Genomic DNA, 17,814 nt, shown 5'->3' on the forward strand with positions numbered 1-17,814 from the left:
CCAAAACAATCACATCATCAAAACTGCAAAGCGCTAAATAAGATAAAGCATGATTAATTCAAAACAATTGGAATAAAAAAGAATTTCATTTGACAGTGTAATCAGAATACTAACGAGTAAAACAATCCAAAAAAATGTTAATTACATCCTGTAGGTTTGTGTGTCTCTTGCCTTTAATTGACTCGTTCTGTGATAATGACTGAGAAATTGATATAAGCTTAGATAAAAAAAACAATTTAATTGACTTCGTTTAATTGCTGAAAATTCCAAGTTTAGGTGCAGTCTTAATGATAAAGCCCTAGATTTAACCCTGCCCCTGTCATACCATATTCCTGCTATAATGAGAATATAATGTTATCTCTGTCCAGATCCCTAGTGAAGCAGTAAAGAATGGCACATCTAGAAAAAGATGCAACCAATTCTGTCTGTTAGTTTGCATGCAATCATTATTCATGAGCTGTATGTGGGTGTGCTGAGAAGTTCGTGGCCTTGGCCTGAGGAGGATCAGTTAATTATGATTTTATTATTGCAGTGGTCCTTCAGTTTTTCTAAACCCTGTAAAAGAACTCAGGAGGATGGGTCTCTTTCCAGGCATTCGTGATACCTTAAAAACCAGGAACATTTTAGAACCCTCTTAAATATATATAAATATATATATGTATATATATATGTATGTTTGTGTGTGTATGTATATTATATATATATATATATATATATATATATATATATATATATATATATATATATACAAGGGGGTACTGAAAAGTGGCTTTAGGTAAAAAAGAATACAGGAGGGTCAATTAATTATGATTTTATTCAACATATTTTTCTCTCAGATTCACACACTTATTGCAGCGGTCCTTCAGTTTTTCTAAACCCTGTAAAAGAACTCAGGAGGATGGGTCTCTTGCCAGGCATTCGTGATACCTTAAAAACCAGGAACATTTTAGAACCCTCTTGAAAAGTTCCTGGCTTTGAGTAAAAAAAAATACTGAAGGGTCAATTAATTATGATTTTATTAAACACATTCCCCTCTCAGATTCACACTTATTGCAATGGTCCTTCATTTTTTTTCTAAGCCCTGTAGAAGGACTTGGAAGTTTGGGCCTCCAACCTGGCCTTTTGCAGTACCCTTAAAGCAAAGAACTTTTCAACACCCCCTTGTATATGCTACTATTTATTTATTTTTTTTTGCTCGGGAGCTTGGGTGGAGGATAAAATTAGACACAGGGGCCCAGGTTTGAGAGGGTTAAAACAAGCCAATAACGGAACCTCTAGACTGTTACTTGACCTGCTAGAAATAGATGTAGCATATCCCTAAAATCACACCTTATAATGTATATCTATTTAAGCAAAAAGAACAAGATGTTAACAGCTGGAATGCTTTTGATGAGAGAGCCAGGGCCTCATAGAGACATTTAATAAGGTAAAACAAGTCTGCTTTCTGTTTGTTGGTGGTAGTTTCCTTCCTGAAATTCAATTTTAACCCTTTAGCTTTCAAACCAGCCATCTCAGGCCCAGATATTCTACCTGTTTTAAGTTCAAACTGGCTGGATCATGCCTCTCACACCTACCCGATAATGTCATTCTAAAAATAAACTATTACATCCTTGAAATACAAATTAATATATGATTAATTCAAAGGAATATGAATAAATAAGCTATGCATTTGGCAGAGTAATTTGAATGTCAAAGAGATAAATGTACCAGGAAGATATACATGGGGCTTCTCCGGATCTGTAGCCACCATGCCACCAACAGTACTATCTTGTGGAGCAGCAATACCATATGGTACAAGGCCATAGAGAAAGAATAAATCTCTATATATATAAAGCTGAAGTTGTCTGTGTGTGTGTAGCAGCTTTGGTAGCCTTCAACTAACACTTTCTCCTCAGAGACCATGCGGCGCAAGTTGACCAAAATTGAGAGTATGATAGAAGAAGGCTTGCTCTTCCTTCCATAGAATAAAAAATTCAAATCGGACCATGTTAACACCAAAAATTATTTACTTCAGAAAGGTGCTTTTTTTCTATGAAAATCCCTATTTTTTACGATTTTTTCACTGCTGTGTTGCCATTTTTCGGTGTATTTCAACCCGAAAAATGTTCACTTAAGGAGAATAACAAGCTACATAATGCAAAATTTTTTCTTTTCAAAAATTCCAATTCTAAAGGGTCAAAACAAACCCAAGCAACGCCGGGCGATACTGCTAGTTCCTAAATATTTTTATTTTATTGGCTTCCACAGTCTATAAGGTGTTTTTGCACAATAGATGTATTCTTGCTTTTATTCTTTTTTTTACGTGTTTCAGTCATTAGACTGCGGCCATGCTGGAGCACTGCCTTAAAGAAATTTAGTCAAGTGAATCAACCCTAGTACTTTTTTTCAAGCCTGGTACTATTGGTCTCTTTAGCCAAACTGCTAAGTTACAGGGACATAAGCAAACCAACACCGGTTGTCAAGCAGTGAGGGGGACAAACACAGACACATGTATATATATATATATATATATATATCACAGTCTTCTTTCAGTTTCTTTCTACTAAATCCAGTCACAAAGCTTTGGTCGGCCCAAGGCTATAGTAGAAGACACTTGCCCAAGGTACCATGTAGTGAGACTGAACCCGGAATCATGTCGTTGGGAAGAAAGTTCCTTTGCCTGTGTTTTATATGTAATTATTAAATTAGATTTATAATCCCCTTTATTGGGTTTTGTTATGGTGCGTGGTGTGTGGAAAAATTGGTTTGCATGAAACCGGTTCAGGGTGCAAAAAATTGCGGGAATAATAAGCAGGTTGAACCCTACACTTTTTAAGCTCTGGATTACAGGACCTGTTCAACATCAACAACTAAGAGATTAATAAAAAAAGCACCTTGCACAAATATTTGCTTGCCTGACTGTCATTGAAGCTAACAAAACTGTAATTTAATAAAACTAGGTCAACAGATATAAAACCACTCTTTGATATATCCCAGTTCTTAAACAGTTTTCAAATATTTATGCATTTATGGGTGTATTTAGGAAACTGTGGCTGTGTGGTAAGTAGCTTGCTGACCAACCACATGGTTCCAGGTTCAGTCCCATTGTGTGGCATCTTGGGCAAGTGTCTTCTGCTATAGCCCCGAGCTGACCAATGCCTTGTGAGTGGATTTGGTAGACAGAAACTGAAAGAAGCCTGTCGTATATATGTATATATATATATGTATATGTGTGTGTCTGTTTCTGTGTCTGTGTTTGTCCCCCTAGCATTGCTTAACAACCGATGCTGGTGTGTTTACGTCCCCGTCACTTAGCGGTTTGGCAAAAGAGACCGATAGAATAAGTACTGGGCTTACAAAGAATAAGTCCCGGGGTCGATTTGCTCAACTAAAGGCGGTGCTCCAGCATGGCCTTAGTCAAATGACTGAAACAAGTAAAAGATTATAGAGAAGGTGCACAGGTGCATAGAGAAGAGGTCCTGCTGGTTCATTTTTTTCTTTTTTTTTTCAATAGAAGTTTTCCATAAAAGATATCAGAGGAAGAAGGGCAGTGCTTGTGACTGGTTTATCTAGGGCCTCAGGTTAGGTTGGGCTGGAATAAAGGGACTGATAGGAAGCCAGGAAGAATTTACGCTTGAACAAGAGACCTGACCTAAATGCTCATGACATTTGAGTAGACTCCATGAAAGGCATTCATAGACCAGGTAGTAGTATTAAGCTGAATGATGTGTATATGTATATCTGTGTGTGTATGCGTGTGTGTGTGTGTGTGTGTGTGTATTGGTATGTGTGTGGGCATATGTGTATGTATGAGTAAACACACCAACACCAAGCAGTGTTGGGAGACAAACACAAAGACAGACTTATATCTATCTATTATTCTATCTATCTATATATATGTATATATATATGTGTATATATATATATATATATGTATATATATATGTGTATATATATATATGTATATATATATATATATGTATGTGTGTGTGTATCTGTGTTTGTGTGTTGGTATGTGTGTATGTGTATGAATACACACACACACACACACACACACATATATATATAAACCCACCAACACCAAGCGGTGGTGGAAGACAAACACAGACAGAAAGACACACACTTATAGATATCTATCTATCTGTGTGTGTGTGTCAGGTTTCTTTCAGTTTCCATCTAACAAATCCACTGAAAAAGCTTTGGTTACTTGCCCAAGGTGCCATGCATTGGGACTGTACCAGGAATCCTGTGGTTGGGAAGCCAATTTCTTACCACATACATATATATATACAGAAGTGTAACATCCATGGCTTTAAGTGTAAGAAGTTTATAAGCTTCAAGCTGTCTTTGACAGGTATAGAGATCAGTTTTAAGGCGGTGAGCTGGCAGAATCGTTAGCACGTTGGGCGAAATGCTTAGCGGTATTTCGGCTGCCGTAACATTGTGAGTTCAAATTCCGCCGAGGTCGACTTTGCCTTTCATCCTTTCAGGGTCGATAAATTAAGCACCAGGTACGCACTGGGATCGATGTAATCGACTTAATACCTATGTTTGTCCCCTCTATGTTTAGCCCCTTCTGGGTAATAAAGAAATAGGTATAGAGATCAGTGTATGACCTGGAACAATATTAATTTATCCGCATGAAAGTCTACACACTTTTTCCCATAACGAAGTTACAAGAAATTTGATAAAATTAAAATTTCTGTATAGCTCAGGGTTAGCAAGATGTATTGATACAAATGTGAATAAAAATCTGAATTGAGGAAGTGGAACAGGTCAAATGCAGGCTACACACGTTTCTTAGCTAGCTGGTCCTGAACTTAACTAATCATCAGGCTGAGAATACCTATTTCTTTACTACCCACAAGGGGCTAAACACAGAGGGGATAAACGAGGACAGACATAGGTATTAAGTCGATTACATCGACTCCAGTGTGAAACTGGTACTTTATTTATCGACCCCAAAAGGATGAAAGGCAAAGTTGACCTCGGCGGAATTTGAACTCAGAACGTAGCGGCAGATGAAATACCGCTAAGCATTTCGCCGGCACACTAACGGTTCTGCCATCTTCACGTCTGCGGTGAGTTAACTTGGAAATTCCAAGCAACAATGTAACCTTCATTTTATTACTCTTTTACTTGTTTCAGTCATGTGACAGTGGCCATGCTGGAGCACCGCCTTTAGTCGAGCAAATCGACCCCAGGACTTATTCTTTGTAAGCCTAGTACTTATTCTATCAGTCTCTTTTGCTGAACTGCTAAGTTATGGGGACATAAACACACCAGCATCAGTCGACAAGCAATGCTAGGGGGACAAACACAGACACACACACATATACACACATACATACATATATATATATTCATATATACGAGGGGCTTCTTTCAGTTTCTGTCTACCAAATCCACTCACAAGGCTTTGGTCGGCCCGAGGCTATAGCAGAAGACACTTGCCCAAGATGCCATGCAGTGGGACTGAACCCGGAACCATGTGGTTGTTAAGCAAGCTACTTACACAGCCACTCCAATGCCTATCAAGGTATTCTCAACCTGATGATTAGAAAATAGTCTAATAGTGGGGCATATAAACTTATGATGGAAAAATGATGGGTATTAGTACATGTAGGAATTGAACCCACATCTCTCATTTTCATGTAATAAGTGTGGGTTTGATCCCCACGTCTACTAATACCCATTTTTTTCTGTCATGCATATAAAGGGTAATGACCCCCTTCGGTTATGAATGACCATGAGATTGCACAAGTCCAGACAAGGTTGTTTATGGAAGGCCAGCAGCCTCCCTTCGCCACAGCACCGATGTTATTTAAGGGAAAGGCAAAAATCCAATACAACTTGGCACCAGTGATGTTGCAACTCATTTCTACAGCTGAGTCGACTAGGGCAACATGAAATAAAGTGTCTTGCTCAAGAGCACAACACACAGCCCAGTCCAGGAATTGAACACATTACCTCATAGCTGTAAGCCCAATGCTCTAACCACTGAGCCATGCACCTTCACAGAAGTGTGAGATGCTTACAGCACCTAGGTTTCCCAAATGGTCACCCATCTAAGTACTCACTAGCTTTTACGTTGCTTAACTTCAGTGATCAGATGAGAACCAGTGTTTTCAATGTGATATGGCCACCCCAATATTCGACTATTTTCTATGGTCAAATCAAATCAAAATCAAAATCGATCAACATCAATGGAAATTGTAGCTGTGATACCAGTGCCGGTGGTACGTAAGAGAACCATCTGAATGTGGCCGCTGCCCTGACTGGTCTCCGTGCAGGTGGCACATAAAAAGCACCATCCGATCGAGGCCGTTTGCCAGCCTCGTCTGGCACGTAAAAAGCACCCACTACACTTATGGAGTGGTTGGTGTTAGGAAGGGCATCCAGCCGTAGAAACATTGCCAGATCAGACTGGGCCTGGTGCAGCCTTCTGGCTTCCCAGACCCCAGTTGAACTGTCCAACCCATGCTATCATGGAAAGCGGATGCTAAACGATGATGACGATGATGATGATGAATATACAGTTAAAATTTATATTTACAAAATTTACACTTGTCACCATTTCTTAACTTTCACAAAATAAAAAACACAAACTATAATTCTGGCAACAGTCATGTTTGTCTTGAATTTAAAGTTTTACTTAACTCTACGTGTGACTCCTTTATGAGCTCAATCTTTTATATTTATCTTTTTTTCTTTTCTTTTTCTTTTTTTTTATTTTATACTCTTTTTGCTCTTTTACTTGTTTCAGTCATTTGACTGTGGCCATGCTGGAGCACCGCCTTTAATCAAGCAACTCGACCCCAGGACTTATTCTTTTGTAAGCCCAGTACTTATTCTATCAGTCTCTTTTGCTGAACCGCTAAGTAACGGGGACATAAACACACCAGCATCGGTTGTCAAGCAATGCTAGGGGGACACACACAAATACGCACACGCATATATATATACATATATACGACGGGCTTCTTTCAGTTTCCGTCTACCAAATCCACTCACAAGGCTTTGGTCGGCCCAAGGCTATAGTAGAAGACACTTGCCCAAGGCGCCACGCAGTGGGACTGAACCTGGAACCATGTGGTTGGTAAACAAGCTACTTACCACACAGCCACTCCTGCGCCTATTGATCTTTTTTTCTTTTCTTTTTATTTTATATTGATCCTTTTTTCTTTTCTTTTTATTTAAACAGCATATATCAAGACATGTCTTTAGAAAATGGACCGGATGGATCTAGTGGTAAGTATAGTTTCATAACATTCTGTAAAACACCAAAACTGGAACTGAACATTCAAAAGTTCTTTCAAATTTAAATTTAAAGAAAATATTTTTCTATCAAGCTAATTTATCAAATAATTATTTTCAATTTGGAGCCTGGTGCAGCCACTGGCTCTCCAGACCTCAGTCAAGCTGTCCAACCCATGCCAACACGGAAAACAGACGTTAAACGATGATGATGATGATTCAGTCGTACTGCCAAGGATACTGTTACACTTTCTGTCTTATCTCTTTCTCACGCTCTAGTATACACACACACACAGGCCACAAACACACACATACACACCACGAACACACATACAGAGCATAATTTTTATCTATCAATCTATCTCTCTATCTTTCTCTCTATCTCTATCGTTCTATCTTAGTATATATATATCCTTGTATTTTTTACTTGTTTCAGTCATTTGACTGCGGCCATGCTGGAGCACCGACTTGCAGGGTTCTAGTCAAACAAATCGACCCAGGACTTACTTTTTTTTAAAACCTGGTACTTACTCTTTTGGTTTCTTTTGCAGAGAAGCTAAGTTATAGGGACGTAAACACACCAACACCAGTTATCTTGCGGTGATGGGAGTACAGACACAAAGACACACACACATGCACGCACATATACGACAGGCTTCTTTCAGTTTCCATCACCAAATTCACTCACAAGGCTTTGGTCAACCAGAGGCTACAGTAGAAAACATTTGCCCAAGGTGCCACAAAGTGGGACTGAACTCAGAACCATGTGGTTGGGAAGCAAGCTTCTTGACGCACAGCCACAGGAAAGAGAGAGATAAAATATATAGATAATTAAATCACTGTATCATTATATCAACCAGGCTCTCAGATGTTATACACCACTGGTCACATTGCACTTCCAATTCTTTCTTGATTGCACTACTCTTTTCCATCTTGTCCCAAATCATTTAAGAAAATCATCTTTGCATCATCATGGAGGCCTTCCATGTAGCTGTTACCAGTCTCATGAATATCTCTCAGCAATTGCTCAAGTCCACCTATTATGAACCATGTGACATGTCCATCCCAGTGAAACTTATACTTTTGGTATTCTGCGACCATATCTTTTACTCATTCTGTTCTCAAATTACCTCATATGAGATATACTCTCACAATGATGTTCCTAGCATGGATCTTTCCATGGTCCTTTTTGTTGTAACCAATCAAAAGTGGTCCACATCTCACTTATATATAAGTGCGCAAGCAGGACGTCTATTGAAGAGACTGGCACACAGGGCCTTGTCCAGCTTTGCTTTGAGCATCATCTGACAAGAACGCATGGCTGAAATGCTTAGCGGTATTTCGTCTGTTGTTACATTCTGAATTCAAATTCCGCCGAGGTCGACTTTGCCTTTCATCCTTTCGGGGTCAATAAATAAAGTACCAGTTACGCACTGAGGTAGATGTAATCGACTTAATCCATTAGGTCCAACACTTTAGACACAAGGGGGTAGTGAAAAGTTCTTGGCTTCAAAGGTATCATGAAAGGCCTGGTTGAAGGCACAACCTTCTGAGTTCTTTTATAGGGATTAAAAAAACTAAAGACCACTACAATAAGTGGGTGAATTTGAGAGAGGAATATCTTTATATATAAAAGACAGGTTGTGTGCTGTCTGTCTCCTACGATTTAGATTCCTAACTACTCCCACATTTTGCGGTGCAGTGTAACCAAAACCGGGTATCTCATAGTCGTGATTCATATCGAGCCCTTCTGAGTATTAGCGCGCGTCTATGATGAGTCTACGATTTTAAAAAAAATTTACCATCAATTTTTCCCATTTCTAATGCATTTTTGGCATATATAGGGGAAGTAACTCTCTAAAAATTTATTATTAAATCTCAGAACGTAAAAAGCCACAGTACCGCCCCCCCCTTTTGTGGTTAGCCATATTGAGATGGCTATTATACTTTACATCTCTAAAAATGCTTATATAGTTATTTCCCTTACAAACCCGAGCAACGCCGGGCGATACTGCTAGTGTTGTATAAAATCATAATTAACTGATCCTCCTGTATTTGGACAAAAGCCCAAAGCCAGGATCTTTTCGGCATCCCCTCATAAGACAGTTTGTTTCAGTTTTCCTTCTTAGAACTTCATCCATCTTCCAGGCTCATTTTATCTTTTCTCTAACTAATAGGCATAGAAGTGGCTGTGTGGTAAGTAGCTTGCTTACCAACCACATGGTTCTGGGTTCAGTCCCACTGCGTGGCACCTTGGGCAAGTGTCTTCAACTGTAGCCTCGGGCCGACCAAAGCCTTGTGAGTAGATTTGGTAGACGGAAACTGAAAGAAGCCCATCGTATATATATGTATATATATATAGGTGCAGGAGTGGCTGTGTGGTAAGTAGCTTGCTTACCAACCACATGGTTCCGGGTTCAGTCCCACTGCATGGCACCTTGGGCAAGTGTCTTCAACTATAGCCTCGGGCCGACCAAAGCCTTGTGAGTGGATTTGGTAGACAGAAACTGAAAGAAGCCCGTCGTATATATGTATATATATATATATATTTGTGTGTGTGTGTTGTGTGTCTGTGTTTGTTCCCCCAACATCGCTTGACAACAGATGCTGCTGTGTTTACGTCCCCGTAACTTAGCGGTTCGGCAAAAGAGACCGACAGAATAAGTACTAGGCTTACAAAGAATAAATCCTGGTGTTGATTTGCTCGACTAAATAGGTGGTGCTCCAGCATGGCCACAGTCAAATGACTGAAACAAGTAAAAGAGTAAAAGAGTAAAGAGTAATACGTCCAAAAGTTAAACAAGGAAGTAGATAGAGCATTAACAATTCCATGGTGGCAGAAGGTGAATTGGCAGAGTCATTAGAACATCAACCAGAGTCTCTATAAAGTACCAGTTCCGTAATGGGAATCAATTCTTTGCTCCCTCCTTCCCCCTCTCTCTCTTCCCTTTTCTCCCCCTCTCTACCTCTTCACTCCTCTCACACTTCCCATTGCCCCCCCCCCCCATCTCCCCCTCTGTCTGGAAGAAATTCAAGTCGAACCCCGAGAGGGATTGGTTCCACCAAGTCTGAATGTTTTGAGACACACACAAACTGCATATCCTGTTAGAGCCTTTTGGAACCAGGAACTGAACACTCAAGGCAAGACAAGATATCCTCTTTGAGTACAGTCAATTGTAAACAAATAACCCTGGCGTCTCACTCAAGAAGATTGTTGTACTCTTGGTCTCTTATATGCCACAAAAACCAGGTAACAAGCCCAATGTCTAGTGACTGATGATGATAATAATGATGATGATGATAATGATGATGATGATATATTCTTACAATATGTTCCAGATTACTATTACATATTCAAGTTCCATTATAATTTTTTTAAATATTTTTTTTTTTCTTTTTCAGACGATGGCTGGTCTGATGACCATTTTGTAAGTATACTTTTATTTTTGTAATTAATAGCAAGGAATTTAATTATTTCATTAATTATATGTCACTTAACTTATAATTAGACAATTATGAATTAACTGCTTGTGGTTGGGAATATATGTGATGTCATACATGGGTACACAAGCAATTTAATTGAGCATTTAATTTTACATTTAACAGTATTGTTGTTGGAAATTTGTGTTAAAGCAATAATATACATGGTTACATGACAAGAAATCTAATTTTTGTATTAGCGCCGCCTTGACTGGCTTCTGTACCGGTGGCATGTAAAAAGCACCAACCAATCGTGGCCGTTGCCAGCCTCACCTGGCACGTAAAAAGCACCTACTACACTCACAGAGTGGTTGGCGTTAGGAAGGGCATCCAGCTGTAGAAACACTGTCAGATCAGACTGGAGCCCGATGCAGCCTTCTGGCTTCCCAGACCCCGGTCGAACCATCCAACCCATGCCAGCATGGAAAACGGACATTAAACAATGATTAACAATACATTAATGATATATGCAGAAATATATATATATATATATATATATATATATATATATATAGTTAATCCAAACATGAAAACGCAAAGAGAAAACACAACAACGCGAGGACATGGAACAAATATAGTATTATTGGACGCTCAGGAAGGAAAGGAAGAAGGAGGGTTTAACGTTTTGAGCGGAGCTCTTTGTCGGAAACATAGGAGAAGGGAAGACAGAGGGAAAAAAATCGCCAACGGTACACACGCGGTCATAGTATGGGGGTTTAGTTCACAGGTGATTTAAACAATTAGATATGCTAGGTAAGTGCTGTAACAGATGACTAGGGCTCCAAGATTATAGCCGAGACGGTAGTTGTGGCGCCATTGCAGATTTTTGATGCAGCAGATATATAATTGTTAAAAAGGACAACAAACATTAAGGCAAGGCAAACGTCTCAAGTCATATACAAGGTTATTCTTGGGAAAAATTCAAAGTCTTACAGCTGTTTCTGGGATATCCCAAGTATGAGATATTCCATCATCAGAGACGAATAGGGAAAAATAGGGAGAATGTGAATGGTATATATTAATGAGAGGACAACGGAGAGGAAGGGAATAAAAGAATAAGGAAATGGAGAGAAAGAAGAAAAAAGAAGCATAAAAGTTCATAGTGTCACTTTCCGATGTTGTAGAAGAAAGAGCACGAGTCCTTCGATGCAATCCTGCATAGATCCATGGATTGCGTCTCAGGACTTATGATCTTATATGTAACATAACTTATAATTATAACATCCAATGATGAACTACAGAGTAATATAAAAAAGATCTTTCATTGAATGATTTGGTTGGACAGGTTCTGTAGTTATGTCTAGATGAGAGTGATAGGAAGAGAGAGAGAGAGAGAGAGAGAGAGAGAGAGAGCAAGTGAATGCATGCAAGTGTCATTTGTCGTTGTTTAGTCTTTATGAAGCAGTTTGGTCATTTATGTTGCAGATTCTTCATATTTGGTGGGTATGACATCAGCTGATATTCAGCATCATCTGACAAGAACACGTGGCTGAAATGCTTAGCGGTATTTTGTCTGCCACTACGTTCTAAGTTCAAATTCCACCAAGGCTGACTTTGCCTTTCATCCTTTTGGGGTCGATAAATTAAGTACCAGTTACGCACTGGGGTAGATGTAATCAACTTAATCCGTTTGTCTGTCCTTGTTTGTCCTCTCTGTGTTTAGCCCCTTGTGGGTAGTAAAGAAATAAGTATTTCGTCTGTCATTACGTTCTGAGTTCAAATTCCGCCGAGGTCGACTTTACCTTTCATCCTTTCGGGGTCGATAAATAAAGTACCAGTTTCGCACTGGGGTTGATATAATCAACTAATCAAGTTAATCCCATTGTCTTTCCTTGTTTGTCCTCTCTGTGTTTAGCCCCTTGTGGGTAGTAAAGAAATAGGTATTTCGTCTGTCATTACGTTCTGAGTTCAAATTCTGCCGAGGTCGACTTCGCCTTTCATCCTTTTGGGGTCGATAAATAAAGTACCAGTTTCGCACTGGGGTCGATGTAATCGACTTAATCCGTTTGTCTGTCCTTGTTTGTCCCCACTATATTTAGCCCCTTGCGGGCAATAAAGAAATATATATTTTGTTCTCTGTTTTTACTATCTACTCTGCTTTCAGACATTTTCTATTTCTATCAGTTTGCTTTTTTAAAACTTGACTGATTTGTAATCAGTAACTTCAATCTGCTAGTTTATTGGTAGCTCCACATTCAGTTTGAAACGATCTGCTTTTTCATTGTCCTCGTTATCATCAGACAGAATTCGTTGAAGTGGATTTTCTGCAGCCCCATATCCTTTCTATTGCCAGCCCTCACCTGTTTCCAAATAAGGTAATATTTCTCCATGACCAGGCATGTTTTCATGGCAGATTGGAAATGAAGGACACTGCTTGCATGATGGTGACACTTGTTTACAGCTACCACGTGAAGTCAAGACAAGGAGACAGTAATATGCACACACATACATACATACATACATATATATACATATATATATATATATATAAATAATATATGAATATATGCATATATACATACATATATGTACATACCTACATATATATGTATATATACTTGCATAAAAAACGCGTTAAACACAATGAGAAATGAAAACATAAAAACAAAAACATAGAAACAAACTTTTTTTCGAACAACGAAAAAAACAAACAGGTACACATGACATACAACATAAAGAATATTCCTCTTCTTCAGTTGTCCCTGTTTCATCTACTCTGCGTTTCAAAGGCAAGGACAAGACACAACTTCGTTGAAACAGTCCTTCCCGCAAAGCAAATTAAATAAAATTTGGGATTTTTTGTGGAGGGTGAAAGTGGTAACAAAAACAGGACAGTGAGAACAAAACAGTAAAAACAAACGGTGAGGGCTGTTAAGCCAAGACGTTAGAAAAATTATTCTGAACGCTTAGGAAGACGAGCTTCTCAAAGAGACAGTATAAGCACGTTTAGTCTTTACGAAGGTTGTGGGTAGAAAGGTAGATTCTCTTTTGTCGTCACGTGTCAGTGACGAGAGTCGAGGAGGAGGAGTGAGAGAGAGGGAACAATGAAGGGGAGAGGAGAAGAATAGGGAAAGGTGGGACAGAAAACCAGAAAGGATGACAAACAAGAGGGGAAGATATATATATATATATATATATATATATATATATATATATATATATATCTTTACTATCTCTTCTCTGTCTATCTCTCTTTTACAAAATAAACAAAAGACGAAGACAGGTGGTGTACAAAACAAACAGATGTATTAGTATAACGCTCAGGAATAGAAAAAGTCTTTTACGTTTCGAGCCTATGCTCTTCTACAGAAAGGGACACAGTAAAAACAAGTAGAGAAAAAAATGTGTGTAGTGGCTAACAATCTATCATAGCAACAGCCAGACAGAAGGGTCACACACGAGAGCATGTGTATATATATATACACGTGTATATATATATGTGTGTATATATATATATATATATATATATATATATATATATATATACACACACACACGTATATACATACATACATACATACATATATTAATCTTCGTTTTGTATGTTCAGTTATGATAAAACCATTTTACATTAATCTGATGAAATTCTCTATAGTTTTCTTGAGTACAAGTTTATTATTCTTAAACCAGAATGTTGTTGATAGTGACTTCAAAGTTTCAGCCAGATAAACCATCATCAGACTGCAATGCATTGCAGTTAGTTTTGCCTCTATGTAGTCTCCCTTGAGTTTAAAATCATCTTTTAGGTGGGTGGGCTTGAGTGGAATGGTAATTAGGTTTTTATGCAAATGTGTTTTGTAAATATTTTTATTGATAGGCGTAGGAGTGGCTTTGTGGTAAGTAGCTTGCTTACCAACCACATGGTTCTGGGTTCAGTCCCATTGCATGGCACCTTGGGCAAGTGTCTTCTACTATAGGCTCGAGCCAACCAAAGCCTTGTGAGTGGATTTGATAGATGGAAACTGAAAGAAGCCCATCGTATATATGTATATGTGTATATATATATATATATATATATAGATGTGTGTGCGTGTGTGTATATGTTTGTGTGTCTGTGTTTGTCCCCAGAACATCACTTGACAACCGATGCTGGTGTGTTTACATCCCTGTAACTTAGCGGTTCGGCAAAAGAGACCGATAGAATAAGTACTAGGCTTACAAAGAATAAGCCCTGGGGTCGATTCGCTCGACTAAAAAGGTGGTGCTCCAGCATGGCCACAGTCAAATGACTGAAACAAGTAAAAGAGTAAAGAGAGATTAAATTTGGGGTTATGCTATTGCTTAGAATTTATTCATGCATGTAGAACTTTATAAAAAAGTCTTCAGGGTATTTTTCTTTTCACTGGGTGGATACAAGGGGTGGCAGTATTTTTGTTGCTTTTGGTATTATTGGATTCAATCTTTTTGCTTTGATAACATAAATGTCAAAGGTACAAAGTCCAATATCTAAGCCCTTAGTAATAGGGTGTGTCGACTTTGTTTCACAAAAAATGTAGCTAGTTGGTAAGTTTAGACTGATCCTGTCTTGTTATTTGCAATATTTCCTGTTTTCATTTGTAAGGTTGGGGTTATTAATCAGGCGTGTCATGGCTTTATCAGTATAGAAAGTTGTTTTCCTAGTACTTTTGATATTCATAAAAGCATACCTGTAAGGTTGTATGTTTATATGTTTCTCTTCAGGTGTTCATTGTTCATAATTGAATTACATTTTTTTCCCCATTTTTATACATGAAAATATACATACCTAAGCGTAGGAGTGGCTGTGTGGTAAGTAGCTTGCTTATGAACCACATCGTTCAAGGTTCAGTCCCACTGCGTGGCACCTTGGACAAGTGTCTTCTACTATAGGCTCAAACCAACCAAAGCCTTGTGAGCGGATTTGGTAGACGGAAACTGAAAGAAGCCCATCGTATATATGTATATATATATATATGTGTGTGTGTGTATATGTTTGTGTGTCTGTATTTGTCCCCCCAACATCGCTTGACAACCGATGCTGGTGTGTTTACATCCCCGTAACTTAGCGGTTCGGCAAAAGAAACGGATCGAATAAGTATTAGGCTTACAAAGAATAAGTCCTGGGGTCGATTTGCTCGACTAAAGGCGGTGCTCCTGCATGGCCACAGTCAAATGACTGAAACAAGTAAAAGAGTATACCTATAGAATATATATCTAGAACAGGATTTGAAGAAATTTTATAAATAAACACCAATCAAATTCTGCCTCCACAGATCAAGAAGTTTAAAATTTCTATATACTAATCAAATTGTTTATAGGTTTCTAGCACTATGACCCGGCGTTGCCGGGTCATAGTGCTAGTGCATGTATATACAGCTGCGTGCGTGTGCACATACACGCGAGTACGATCCAAATCTCCGACCAATCGCATACAGCTAGCTGACATTCAATTGGCGTATCAAGTTTCGGGCATTTTGATTGGGTTTTGGGTAGAAAATTCACAAAAAAGTCACTTCCATTGATTTTTTTAATGGCTTTGAAGGGTGACTGGGGAAATGTAAAGATGTGCACGACCACCCTTGGACGGTTTTAAATGACCATAGAAAGTGCGAGCCCTCTAACTGAAAAATTGTGGATTTGCATAAAGGACATGCACGCACACACACACACAGACAAACATTTTGCCGTTTATATATAGAGAGATAACATAACTCGAAATTTAATCAATAGAAAAACCTAATTACCTCCCCATTCAAATCCACACACCCAAAGATGATTTTAACTCAGCAGAGACTATATATACATACATACATATATCTATTTGTGTGTGAGTATAATATGTATGTGTACATACACACACACACACACGCATATATAATGTATGTATGTGTACATATATATGTGTGTGTTTGTGTAAGTGTGTGTTTATTTAGTAAGAAAATGGAGTGATTTAATGCATATAAATTAATTTATTAATTAATTAACATTACCTACAATTGTTTCAATTTTTACACCCAATACATGTCTAATAAAATAGTTTTGCAATTTGAAGATTTTGTGTGAAATGTCTTCAGGACAATGGACATTACAGAATTTATATGTTGATCTGTCACTTTTTTCTGTATTTAAGGTAGTAAATTAGCCAAATTCTACTTAAATAAGTATAGCGTTATTTGTAAACTATAATAAAATAATTTTTAGTATTCAAATTTTAATTTTAGCTGCAATATTTTAAGTAAAAAGTTTCTTATTCTTTACTTTACTAGAACTAATAGCTTGTCCTATACTTTTCCAGGTGTAATAACTTGTCCTGTACTTTTCCAGGTTTATAATTTTAGGAATATTACTAAGTGATGATAATATTTCAATTTTTTTCATTGTTTAATTTAAATATATGTTGTGATTGAATTATTTGATATTCCCCATCCACACCAAATTAATGGCAGGGATTTTTACCATCTTGTTGGTTGCACAGTGGCTCACCAAAAGTTACAAACAAAAAGACCCTAAAACCATCAGTTACCAGGCTCACCCTAAGTAACCTAGATTTTGAGTCGGTGATAACAGCACTGACTGCTGCTAATTTAGATCTATCAATAATTATTCAATACAACAGTAATTATAAAAGCATATTAGATATACACAAGTTAAAATTACCCACATCCCATTAATATAAATTTGATTTATGAAAAATCCCTTTTAATTAATTTTGAAATTTAAAAAGTAAATTTAGAATATAAGCACTTTTAACCAGTGCCTCTTCTGGACAGCCTTACTACACGCCTTCAGGTCTGCCCATAGAGACACAGCCAAAAATGATTATATTCCTGCCCCAATAAATTTATATGCACATATCTGAAGCATATAACACATTAATGAACTAGCCTGATTATATAATTAACTAAAAAGGAAAAGCAAATAAAGCAGAAAGCAAGTTAATTAAAGCTGAAAGAGAAAATTAATAATAAAAGTTAAACTTACCCTAATTCAACAACATATTAAAAATAACTTTATTAAATACTTAATTTAAAAAATAAAATATACAAAAGGTAAAGTCGACCTTGGTGGAATTTGAACTTGGAATGAAAAGACAAACAAAATACCTATTTCTTTACTACCCACAAGAGGCTAAACAAGGAC

General features: G+C 37.8%; 1 protein-coding gene and 1 pseudogene across 2 annotated transcripts in view; one reads left to right on the forward strand and one right to left on the reverse strand.

Moving 5' to 3' along the window:
• The window catches only part of LOC115223094 (B-cell linker protein-like), a 114,051-nt gene that overhangs the window by 19,117 nt on the left and 77,120 nt on the right, over nucleotides 1-17,814 (forward strand). For both annotated transcript variants that reach the window (XM_036512330.1, XM_036512331.1), the window contains 2 exons: nucleotides 7,184-7,230; nucleotides 10,639-10,664. In XM_036512330.1, coding sequence (XP_036368223.1) covers nucleotides 7,184-7,230; nucleotides 10,639-10,664 — 73 coding nt within the window. The remainder of the gene's footprint in view (nucleotides 1-7,183; nucleotides 7,231-10,638; nucleotides 10,665-17,814) is intronic.
• LOC115223343 lies at nucleotides 6,011-6,129 on the reverse strand (annotated as a pseudogene).

Source organism: Octopus sinensis, linkage group LG22 (genome assembly GCF_006345805.1).
Source record: "Octopus sinensis linkage group LG22, ASM634580v1, whole genome shotgun sequence".
Lineage (NCBI taxonomy): Eukaryota > Metazoa > Mollusca > Cephalopoda > Octopoda > Octopodidae > Octopus > Octopus sinensis.